Source organism: Doryrhamphus excisus, linkage group LG1 (genome assembly GCF_037039965.1).
Source record: "Doryrhamphus excisus strain RoL-2023G ecotype Guam linkage group LG1, RoL_Dexc_Guam_v1.1, whole genome shotgun sequence".
Lineage (NCBI taxonomy): Eukaryota > Metazoa > Chordata > Actinopteri > Syngnathiformes > Syngnathidae > Doryrhamphus > Doryrhamphus excisus.
Window position 1 is genome coordinate 26,917,501 of NC_136357.1, and position 12,654 is coordinate 26,930,154.

Here is a 12,654-nt window from a genome sequence, read left to right on the forward strand (position 1 = left end):
CCCGACGCGGCGGCGTACCCGCCGGCTCACCACCGCCATGACAGCAGACCCAAGTCTCTCAACCTGCCCTCCGTGCATCATAACAACCCGGACCTCCAGAGGGGTGTGAAGATCCAACCGCATTCGCCAGAAGATCGACAGAGATGGCAACAAGAGCAGGTGAGCTTTGAGACCTTCAGGGTGAATTAAACTGCATTACTGCTACTTAAGTACTACTTAAATACTGCATTGGTGTGTTAGCATTACACATCAACAGCTATTTGGCTACATAATAGCAAATAAACGAAATAAACTAACGAGTTCACCAAGAAAGTTACCGATAAGCAAATTCACCGAGCTCCCGATCTCATTCACCGAGCTCCCGATCTCATCCACATCAGTCAATCCATTCATTCATTCATTCATTCATTTTCTACCGCTTTTTCCTCACAAGGGTCGCGGGGGGTGCTGGAGCCTATCCCAGCTGTCTTCGAGCAAGCCAGCCAATCACAGTGCACATATAGACAAACAACCATTCACACTCACATTCATACCTATGGACAATTTGGAGTCGCTAATTAACCTAGCATGTTTTTTTTTGGAATGTGGGAGGAAACCGGAGTACCCGGAGAAAACCCACGCATGCAAACTGGGAGAACATGCAAACTCCACACAGAGATGGCCGAGGGTGGAATCGAACCCTGGTCTCCTAGCTGTGAGGTCAGTAGCATGCAGATTAGACGTCCGTTGTTATGACATAACCCTACCTTGCGCTCAATGCAGCCAGCCATGAATGCAGACTGAAAAAGTTTCTCCTCCCATTCCGTGTGGAAGTGGTACGTTTGTGGCTTACAACTTTGTCCTTTTTCCCCCACTCCATTTGAAATCCTTTCCTAAGTTTAGAAGAAATTATTTTGAGGCTAACTGGCTAGCTCGCAGACCTCACAGCTAGGAGACCCGCGTTCGATTCCACCCTCGGCCATCTAACGCTAACCACTCGACCGCCGTGCTGCCCGATGCAAATTTATACCACAAGTAATTTAGTACAGTAATTCTAATATATGTAATAAACTTAGGGCGGCACGGTGGTCGAGTGATTAGCATGCAGACCTCACAGCTAGGAGACCAGGGTTCGATTCCACCCTTGGCTATCTCTGTGTGGAGTTTGCATGTTCTCCATCGTGCATGTGTGGGTTTTCTCCGGGTACTCCGGTTTCCTCCCACATTCCAAAAACATGCTAGGTTAATTAGCGACTCTAAATTGTTTCATAGGTATGACAAAGTTGTAAGCCACAAACCTACCACTTCCACACGGAATGGGAGGAGAAACTTTTTCAGTCTTTTTCAGTCTGCATTCATTGACTGTGCATTCATTGTTATTATGTAATAACAAGGGATGTCTCATCTGCATGCTACTGACCTCACAGCTAGGAGACCAGGGTTCGATTCCACTCTCGGCTATCTCTGTGTGGAGTTTGCATGTTCTCCACCGTGCATGTGTGGGTTTTCTCCGGGTACTCCGGTTTCCTCCCACATTCCAAAAACATGCTAGGTTAATTAGCGACTCTAAATTGTTTCATAGGTATGACAAAGTTGTAAGCCACAAACCTACCACTTCCACACGGAGTGGGAGTTTTTCAGTCTGCATTCATTGTTATTATGTAATAACAAGGGATGTCTCATCTGCATGCTACTGACCTCACAGCTAGGAGACCAGGGTTCGATTCCACTCTCGGCTATCTCTGTGTGGAGTTTGCATGTTCTCCACCGTGCATGTGTGGGTTTTGTCCGGGTACTCCGTTTTCCTCTCAACATTCCAAAAACATGCTAGGTGAATTAGCGACTCCAAATTGTCCATAGGTATGAATGTGAGTGTGAATGGTTGTTTGTCTATATGTGCCCTGTGATTGGCTGGCTCGCCCGAAGACAGCTGGGATAGGCTCCAGCAGTAGAAAAATGAATGAATTAATGAATAATATACTTGGAAAAGTACTAAGAGTACTTGTATCGAGGAAGGCGCACAAAAGAAAAGAAGACAAAGTATCGCCAAGAGATCCAAACGTGCTTGGAGGAAAACTGCAGTAATGCTACGCATAATCCATCTTTTTGATGGATCTCTGGCAGCGACGCTTGCCTTGGAGTATGATGGAGGAAATTTGTGGCAAGGAGCAGTTTCTCATCTTTCTTTCGAAAATTGCCGTAATCCTCTTTCGCTCCCGTTACCTTGAGTTGTCCCCGCTTTTGTGTATCGACTCATGCGCATGGAGATGAATAAATACACGTATGCAGCGCTGATGAATTCGTGCTCACAAAATCACACAGACGCTAGCTCAGACTCTTTAAGCCGGATGGTAAACAGAGAAAACGTGGACTACGGTCAGCAATGCATTACCGATACCCGCAGTACCTGCACTAGCATGGTTTGCGTGGCCAAGCTTTTGTGGTGCTCATTTATCAGCCCAGAATTGGGTCAGCCAATTTAACTTCACAGAATTATTACCGTACATTCGCATGTCGGGGCACTGAGGGAATTTGTGTTAGTGGGTGCTTTATTCAATTTCTGGTTTATGCAAATGATGTGATGATCCTGGCTTCATCGGTCCGTGATCTTCAACTCTCACTGGGTTTGTTCGCAGTCGAGTATGAAGTGGCTGGGATGAAGTCAGGGTCCAGGATTATTGCCTGGGAAAAAAAGGCCATCTACAGGTTGGGGATGAGATCCTACTCATAATTCATTCATTCATTGGGGGGGTGGGGTGGGGTGCTGGAGCCTATCCCAGCTGTCTTCGGGCGAGAGATTAGTCGCCAGCCAATCACAGGGCACATATAGACAAACAACCATTCACACTCACATTCATACCTATGGACAATTTGGAGTCGTTAATTAACCTAGCATGTTTTTGGAATGTTGGGAGGAAACCGGAGTACCCGGAAAAAACCCACGCATATGCACGGGGAGAACATGCAAACTCCACACAGAGATGGCCGAGGGTGGAATTGAACTCAGGTCTCATTGCTATGAGGCCTCCATGCTAACCACTCGTCCACCGTACAGCCATATTTTCATCAATACAGTATAAAACCTGTTTACAACCTTGCATCAGAGCCCTCTAGCCATGAAATAACACCCCTATAGTCACCGTTACTCTACTACCAGCCAATATAGTAGATATTCATTCATTCATATTCTACCGCTTAGTCGCAGGGGTATGCTGGAGCCTATCCCAGCTGTCATCAGGCGAGAGGCGGGGTACACCCTGGACTGGTGGCCAGCCAATCACAGGGCACATATAGACAAACAACCATTCACACTCACATTCATACCTATGGACAATTTGGAGTCGCTAATTAACCTAGCATGTTTTTGGAACGTGGGAGGAAATCGAACCCTGGTCTCCTAGCTGTGAGGTCAGTAGCATGCAGATGAGACATCCCTTGTTATTACATAACCCTACCTTGCGCTCAATGCAGCCAGCCATGAATGCAGACTGAAAAAGTTTCTCCTCCCATTCCGTGTGGAAGTGGTACGTTTGTGGCTTACAACTTTGTCCTTTTTCCCCCACTCCATTTGAAATCCTTTACTAAGTTTAGAAGTAATTATTTTGAGGCTAACTGGTTAGCTGCTCGGCGGGCGAGTGGTTAGCTCGCAGACCTCACAGCTAGGAGACCCGAGTTTGATTCCACCCTCGGCCATCTAACGCTAACCACTCCACCGCCGTGCTGCCTGATGCTCATTTATACCACAAGTAATTTAGTAGAGTAATTCTAATATATATAATAAACTTAGGGCGGCACGGTGGGCGAGTGGTTAGCGCGCAGACCTCACAGCGAGGAGACAAGGGTTCAATTCCACCCTCGGCTATCTCTGTGTGGAGTTTGCATGGTCTCCCCGTGCATGTGTGGGTTTTCTCCGGGTACTCCGGTTTCCTCCCAACATTCCAAAAACATGCTAGGTTAATTAGCGACTCCAAATTGTCCATAGGTATGACAAGGTTGTAATCCACAAACCTACCACTTCCACACGGAATGGGAGGGGAAACTTTCTCAGTCTTTTTCAGTCTGCATTCATTGACTGTGCATTCATTGTTATTATGTAATCACAAGGGATGTCTCATCTGCATGCTACTGACCTCACAGCTAGGAGACCAGGGTTCGATTCCACTCTCGGATATCTCTGTGTGGAGTTTGCATGTTCTCCACCGTGCATGCGTGGGTTTTCTCCGGGTACTCCGGTTTCCTCCCAACATTCCAAAAACATGCTAGGTTAATTAGCGACTCCAAATTGTTTCATAGGTATGACAAAGTTGTAAGCCACAAACCTACCACTTCCACACGGAATGGGAGGGGAAACTTTCTCAGTCTTTTTCAGTCTGCATTCATTGACTGTGCATTCATTGTTATTATGTAATAACAAGGGATGTCTCATCTGCATGCTACTGACCTCACAGCTAGGAGACCAGGGTTCGATTCCACTCTCGGCTATCTCTGCGTGGAATTTGCATGTCCTCCACCGTGCATGCGTGGGTTTTCTCCGGGTACTCCGGTTTCCTCCCAACATTCCAAAAACATGCTAGGTTAATTAGCGACTCCAAATTGTTTCATAGGTATAACAAAGTTGTAAGCCACAAACCTACCACTTCCACACGGAATGGGAGGGGAAACTTTCTCAGTCTTTTTCAGTCTGCATTCATTGACTGTGCATTCGTTGTTATTATGTAATAACAAGGGATGTCTCATCTGCATGCTACTGACCTCACAGCTAGGAGACCAGGGTTCGATTCCACTCTCGGATATCTCTGCGTGGAGTTTGCATGTTCTCCACCGTGCATGCGTGGGTTTTCTCCGGGTACTCCGGTTTCCTCCCAACATTCCAAAAACATGCTAGGTTAATTAGCGACTCCAAATTGTCCATAGGTATGAAACAACCATTCACACTCATTGTGTTTTCATTCTTCGTCGTGCAAACTGGTGAAAAAAATCTGGCATATATTAAAGTCTGTGCTTTCTTTGTATCACAGCCCAACTGAATCTCACTAACGACAACAGCTCGGTTTCAGAACACAGTGAATACTAAATCAGCTTTTTTGGCAAAAAGAGGCCATCCATGTCCAATCGGTGGTCATTAATGTTCTTGTTTCTTTGGATGTTTTCCTTTTTTTTTTTCCATCTCTGATACGCCAGTGAAGATCATGTTTTACTAGCGAGCAGGTTGAGTAGTGCCCGTAACGGTTGAATGTTAATAAGAGGTGTGCACAGCCAGAGGGGACTAAATATAATCCTTCCCCTGTGTGATGGGAGCGTTGGCTGCTTATTGCCATGTGTTTGCCTGGGAGACGGAGCCGAGTGAAGGGCGAGTGAAAGACGTAATCGTGAGTCACTTCTTCAAACCATTTGGTACGTACTGATTATAGGACCAAGTATGAAAAATAATACTGTTTATATATATATATATATATATATATATATAATGCTACAGGAAAATAATACATTCATTCATTCATTTTCTGCCGCTGGGCAAAACTGATCCCTCCTGGCACCTCTTCTTATTCCCTGGCAGAGCAACAATGCCACCTACTTTTTACAGAGTCCATTTACAATTTGTTAAAGAGCGAGAGTCGTGGTGGGGTTGCTGGAGCCTATCCCAGCTGTCTTCAGGCGAGAGCCGGGGTACACCCTGGACTGGTGGCCAGCCAATCACAAGGCACATATAGACAAACAACCATTCACACTCACATTCATACCTATGGACAATTTGGAGTTGATAATTGACCTAGCGTGTTTTTGGAATGTGGGGGAAAACCCACGCATGCAAACGGGGAGAACATGCAAACTCCACACAGAGATGGCCGAGGGTGGAATCGAACCCCGGTCGCCAAGCTGTGAGGTCAGTAGAATGCAGATGAGACATCCCTTGTTATTACATAACCCTACCTTGCGCTTAATGCAGCCAGCCATGAATGCAGACTGAAAAAGTTTCTCCTCCCATTCCGTGTGGAAGTGGTACGTTTGTCCTTTTTCCCCACTTCATTTGAAATCCTTTCCTAAGTTTAGAAGAAATTATTTTGCTAACCACTCGTTCACCGTACAGCCATATTTTCATCAATACAGTATCAAACCTGTTTACGACCTTGTATCAGAGCCCTCTAGCCATGAAATAGCACCCCTATAGTCACCGTTACTCTACTACCAGCCAATATAGTCAACATTCATTCATTTGTTTTCTACCGCTTATCCTCACCAGGGTCGCAGGGGTATGCTGGAGCCTATCCCAGACAAAAAATAAAAAATAATTAAAAAAAAGTAAAAAACTAAACTAAACGAAACTAGAATAAAATTAACTAAACTAAACTAAATTAAAATAATCACTTAAATTATATTAGGAAAGCAGGAAGTGAACAAATGTAACAGTTGCTGATTGTGAAAGTACAATCATACAAACAAACAAAAAAAATATAAATAAAAAAAACCCTTAAACTGTATTATGGAAAGCAGGAAGTGAACAAATGTAACAGTTGCTGATTGTAAAAGTACAATCATACAAACAAACAAAATAAATTAAAAAAAAAAAAAAAAAAACCCTTAAACTGTATTATGGAAAGCAGGAAGTGAACAAATGTAACAGTTGCTGATTGTAAAAGTACAATCATACAAACAAACAAAAAAATAAATAAAAATAAAAAACCCTTAAACTGTATTATGGAAAGCAGGAAGTGAACAAATGTAACAGTTGCTGATTGTAAAAGTACAATCATACAAACAAACAAAAAAATAAATAAAAATAAAAAAACCCTTAAACTGTATTATGGAAAGCAGGAAGTGAACAAATGTAACAGTTGCTGATTGTAAAAGTACAATCATACAAACAAACAAAAAAAAATAAATAAAAAAAAAAACCTTAAACTGTATTATGGAAAGCAGGAAGTGAACAAATGTAACAGTTACTGATTGTAAAAATACCAGATGGAGGGGTAGGATTTAATAAGCTTTGCTTCTTCCTACTCCTTTTTTAACAACAGACACTTGGTCCCCGGCATATGCTAACGCAGCTAAAGTGCATGACAGTCAGTAGGCTAAGCTAATAACCCGAGAAATAATTGAATTAATAAGAGTTAAGACACCATTGTGTACTTCCTGTATATTTCTTCCCTCACAGTTGTTGGTCTTTGTCGTCCGACCAGGTGAGCAACGGTGCGGATCAGCCGAGAAAACAGCAGCGCTCCGATCTTAACATTCCACTGGAGAACAACAACGTACCAGACGTAAGCTCTTTTTTTTTTTGTTGTTGTGTTCTGTGATGCCGGTGCAAATCTGTCAAGGTCACTACGGTCGACTAAGAAATGGGCGTGTGGATCGGATTTTTCCCACAGCCTGATGGCTGCCTTGTAACTGAGCTTGTGATGACGCATCTGTTTTGTGGGAGCCGTATTTGATTGACACGTGTGAGGGTTGTTTTCCAAGCAAGCTTCACTGCTTTTGTCCTTGGTGGGCATACTTTTTTTTTTTTTTTTTTTTTTTTTTTAAGTGAACAGGTTACGGTCTAGTAATGATGCTGCAACAAGATTTTTTTTCTTAAAATACTAAATTATTTATCCGTCCTTCCCAGAAATGTGACGGCAGGATCAATCAATCTATCACCTGGCTGGCTGGCACAATAAGAAGGAGTTTTTCCTCTTTCCGAATGACTTTTTCCAAAAACAATGATACACATGGAAAGGAATATTCCAATCTTGTCTACATGCGCCGCTATAATCAACCAGAATAGTCAATAGGGCATGCCCAGTAAAACGTAAACATCAACATCACGTGATACCGACACACCAAAAGCTGCTTGCCAACCGCCAATAAAACAACAGAAGAAGAAAAACGCACCCTGACAACTTTCCGTTTGAGCGGGTACAAGATACGTCAATCGGATTGGGGAAAGGAATATTCCATCCCTGGGAATCCCATTATATGTTCATTCGGATTGGCACTTTTTGGGAATGAGGTGTGTACAAAGGTTACATTCTGGCTACTGGCAAAAAAACCCCACAAAATACAAATAAGCACACTTTACAACATTAGAACTCAAAGACTTGCACCAAAATATGCTATGTTTATATGTTCATTTCTTTCGGAATGAGGTGTATACAAAGGTTCGATTCTGGGTACTGGCAAAAAAACCCTCATACAACAACATAGGTACAAATAAGCACACTTTACAACATAAGAACTCTAAGACTTGCACCAAAATATGCTATGTTTATATGTTCATTTCTTTCGGAATGAGGTGTATACAAAGGTTCGATTCTGGGTACTGGCAAAAAAAACTCTCATACAACAACATAGGTACAAATAAGCACACTTTACAACATAAGAACTCTAAGACTTGCACCAAAATATGCTATGTTTATATGTTCATTTCTTTCGGAATGAGGTGTGTACAAAGGTTCGATTCTGGGTACTGGCAAAAAAAAACCCTCATACAACAACATAGGTACAAATAAGCACACTTTACAATATAAGAACTCAAAGACTTGCACCAAAATATGCTATGTTTATATGTTCATTTCTTTCGGAATGAGGTGTGTACAAAGGTTCGATTCTGGGTACTGGCAAAAAAAAACCCTCATACAACAACATAGGTACAAATAAGCACACTTTACAATATAAGAACTCAAAGACTTGCACCAAAATATGCTATGTTTATATGTTAATTTTTTCGGAATGAGGTGTGTACAAAGGTTCGATTCTGGGTACTGGCAAAAAAAAAACCCTCATACAACAACATAGGTACAAATAAGCACACTTTACAACATAAGAACTCAAAGACTTGCACCAAAATATGCTATGTTTATATGTTCATTCGGATTGGCACTTTTCTTTTGGAATGAGGTGTATATAAAGGTTCAATTCCTTCCGTTTCAGCAAATAAACCGAATGCAATCGGAATATTTGGGTCCATGTATACGTGGCTAGCAGCCTAGGCTTAGTATAACTTATCTAAAAGCCGTTACAAAATGAATACTAATATTATTGTCTTTTTGTTTTCTAGACTAGCAAAAAGGTTGCAGCATTCCCCAGCTTTGTTGACGGTAAGTTCACCCGGAAGTGTTACAAGTAAGGATGTATTCACACTTGGATAGGGGTCTCCAAAGTGAACCTTCGGCACATTCTAAAAAATATAAACAAGAAAAAAAACAAGAAAATAAAAAAAGGAAAAAATCAATCATTTAAAAAGAATAAGGTCAAAATATAATAATAAAAAACAAACTAAATGATAAATAAAGTTGTAATTTTTTTAACATTTGAGGAAAAGTTTAAATCAGGGGTCTCAAACACGCGGCCCGCGGGCCAAATGTGGCCCGCAGGACACTAGTTTGAGGCCCCCGCCTTGATATATGAAAGTTTAATGTTTGATATGGATGCTGTATGGTATCATGTACCCAGAATAAAAAAAATATTACGTTTGATTAATGTTCATGTTAAAGGTTAAATAACTGTTAATAGTTATCCTCACTATCCGTGTGGAAGTGGTAAGTTTTTGGCTATTTAAGTTGAAAGGAAATAACTTGAAGGCTACCGTTTAGGTCGCTAGCTGTCTAGTTTGCGAGTTGGCATGTGTCTCAAGACCCTGCAGTTGCGCAATATGTTGTAAATAAAAAGAGTATAAATGTGACTATAGTCGTGTTTTGTCATGTCTACAGGGCTCTAATAATGCTTTGTTATTTTTAATCTGAAAAAAATAATTTGTCTACACACCAACTATATGTGGTTTCTTGATTTTTTATTATTTGATGTTTTATTATTATTATTATATTTATTTATTTATTACTGATTGATTTTCTTTATTCTTGATTTGTTTATTTATTTTTAATCTTATTTTGTGTAGACAAAATAAAAAGTAAGATATTTGAGAACAGTGGAATTTTTTATCAGAGCTTTTATTGTAGAAAATCGAAAACAAAGCAAAGTTTATTAATTTTTCAGTTTTTAATAAATGCGTTTTTTTTTTTGTTTTTTTGGGGGGAAAACCTGATGCGGCCCAGTCTCGCACAGACCCTAGCTCCAGTGGCCCCCCAAGTAAATTAAGTTTGAGACCCCTTGTTTAAATATTATGGGATAATAAGTCATAATAATGCTATAAGTCATAAGAACGTTGACATGCAATAATGGTTCGGGTTCCATTGAAAATGAATGGCGATGTGACTTGCCAACATGTAAGCATTTTCTGTACACGACATGCATTTTTTTCCCCTTGAATACGCTTTGGGTTGTTTCATGTCATGCCGGTTTCTGATGACTTTCAGTCTATTCAAACGCCTGGTGTGCCAAATTCGGTACGAACTACGAGCTAGCATGATTGGTCGTTGCTAGCATGACATACGCAAATAATGAATGTAGTGTTTTCATTAGCGAGATGAGCAAGTGGAGGGAATTGTGCCCAAGTCACATGACCCTATGAGAACTGCGTCAGGTGTCTCCAAATCCATCCCACGCCGACCTACTTTTGTGCTACTTGCGTTCCCATCCAAGCTCGCTTTCCATCACGCCTCCGACCGGCGGCCATCTTGTCGCTCACACAGTCTGTTATCGTTCTATCTCCATGGCGCTTGGCTGCGTTTCACCACACCCAAGTTGGCTTCCTGTTAATCAGCATCCTCTCTCTCTCTCTCTCTCTCCCTGGCCCAGTACCAGGACCCTGCGAGCCAGAAGACCTGATTGATGGGATCATCTTTGCTGCTAACTACCTGGGCTCGACTCAGCTGCTGTCCGAGAGGAACCCCTCCAAGAACATACGCATGATGCAGGCCCAGGAGGCAGTCAGCAGGGTTAAGGTACTCAAAGACACACTCTGAATTCAACGTACTAGTAAAAATACTCAGTCATTAGTTACGCAAAAAGTTCACGATTTTGTTCGGTTATGTTGTCAAAAGTTTTGGGTTGACAATTAATTGAAAAATCGGTAAACAGTCAGTTTTTTGGTTTGCGTCATTAACTCCTGACTCCTGAAGATCCGATCCGGAAAATCCGGAACTGAATCAGTTGTTTCCGTTCCAGAAAGACCAACTATGTTAACACAATGTTTATATACTTTTACAATTGTAGTTCTACACAGAACAACGAATAAACATTTAAGGTTTTTTTTTGTTGTTGTTGTGGAAAACATGGCTAGCTTCTGCCTCGATTAGCGTGGTTTTTAATTGACGTCTCAAATTGACACAAATTTTTTTTTTTTGCCCCCGGTTCAAGTAAATTTTGCCGTTAAGAGTACAATACGGTACTTGTCGTGTTGTTACGAACTTCAATACCAGAGGTGTATTAGTAATACGTATTAGACTATGTTAAAAAGCCATAGCATTTCAGTATGTGGAATCAAACTATGGAATGGAAAGTTGTGATTCTTTTAAAAAAATACATTGTATGTATTTTTTTGGAAAATTAATTACAAGTACAAGAAATGTACAAGAAAAAGTTGTAATTTTTTTTTTTTTAAAGAAATTTTACATTTCCGAGAATAAAGTCATAAATGAACAAGGAAAAAATGTGTAAATTAATTACGTTAAATAGTTCACGCTTTTGTTCGGTTATGTTGTCAAAGTTTACTGGTAGATGGACAGAGATGGGCCGCATTGATATGACAAAATTTACGGGGGGGGGGGGGGGGACAATATTGGTTCATTAACAATAGGAACCCTAGGAATTTTTTGCCACGAACCACAAACGGCCCCTGCGGCGCACTTTGGACACCCCTGATATGTAGCGTAAGTATGTACTTTGTGGTCATCAAAAGCGAATACATGTTGCATTTAAGTACGTTTAAATGACATATGGGGTATATACCAAGGGTGCCCAAAGTCTGGCCCAAGGGCCGTTTGTATCACAATTAGTGGGTGCCGATACGAGTCGAGGACAATATTGGTTCATTTAGAACGATATGATAAATGTATGCATTGATGTAATGAAGACATTTTTTCTTTATGTGCTGCAGGCCACAAATGGCCCCTGGGGCGCACTTTGGACACCCCTGGTATGTAGCGTTCTAACTGTAAAAGAACTAGTAAATGTACAAGAAAAAGTTGTAATTTTTTTTTAGAAAATACATTTTTAATTTCCGAGAATAAAATTGTAAATTTATGAGAATAAATAATAAATTATTTAAAATAATTATTTCTAAATAAAGAAAAAAAAGGTGTAATTTAAAAAAAAAGAAAATTAATTACAAATATACAAGAATAAAATTGTACAAGAAAAAAAGTGTAATTTATCTAGAAAATACCAATCATATCGATACCGTCTTTTCTCTCTTTACACGAAAAAAAGTTGCGAATTTACTAGAGTAAAATCGTACATGTAGACGGAAAAAAAAGGGTAAAATATATAACAATAAATAAATAACAAATATGCAAAAATAATGTAAATTTCCAAGAAAAAAGTAGTAAATTTACTAGAATAAAATCGTAAATATCATAAATTTATGGCCGTAAATTCGACTTTATGGTTGTAAAGTCGTACATTTATGTGATTAACGTCATAAATTTATATTTATGACTTTATTCTCATAAATTCACAACAATATATTCGGAAATGTACAAGAAAAAGTTGTTATTCTTTTAAAAAATACATTGTATTTTTTTTAGAAAATGAATTACAAGTACAAGAAATGTACAAGAAAAAGTTGTATTTTTTTTTTTA

At 40.3% G+C, this 12,654-nt stretch overlaps 1 protein-coding gene across 2 annotated transcripts in view; it reads left to right on the plus strand.

Moving 5' to 3' along the window:
• The window catches only part of apba2b (amyloid beta (A4) precursor protein-binding, family A, member 2b), a 54,591-nt gene that overhangs the window by 21,771 nt on the left and 20,166 nt on the right, over positions 1-12,654 (plus strand). For both annotated transcript variants that reach the window (XM_058078748.2, XM_058078750.2), the window contains exons 3-6: positions 1-159; positions 7,158-7,238; positions 9,014-9,053; positions 10,651-10,796. The exon at positions 1-159 is cut by the window's left edge and continues 881 nt beyond it. In XM_058078748.2, coding sequence (XP_057934731.2) covers positions 1-159; positions 7,158-7,238; positions 9,014-9,053; positions 10,651-10,796 — 426 coding nt within the window. The remainder of the gene's footprint in view (positions 160-7,157; positions 7,239-9,013; positions 9,054-10,650; positions 10,797-12,654) is intronic.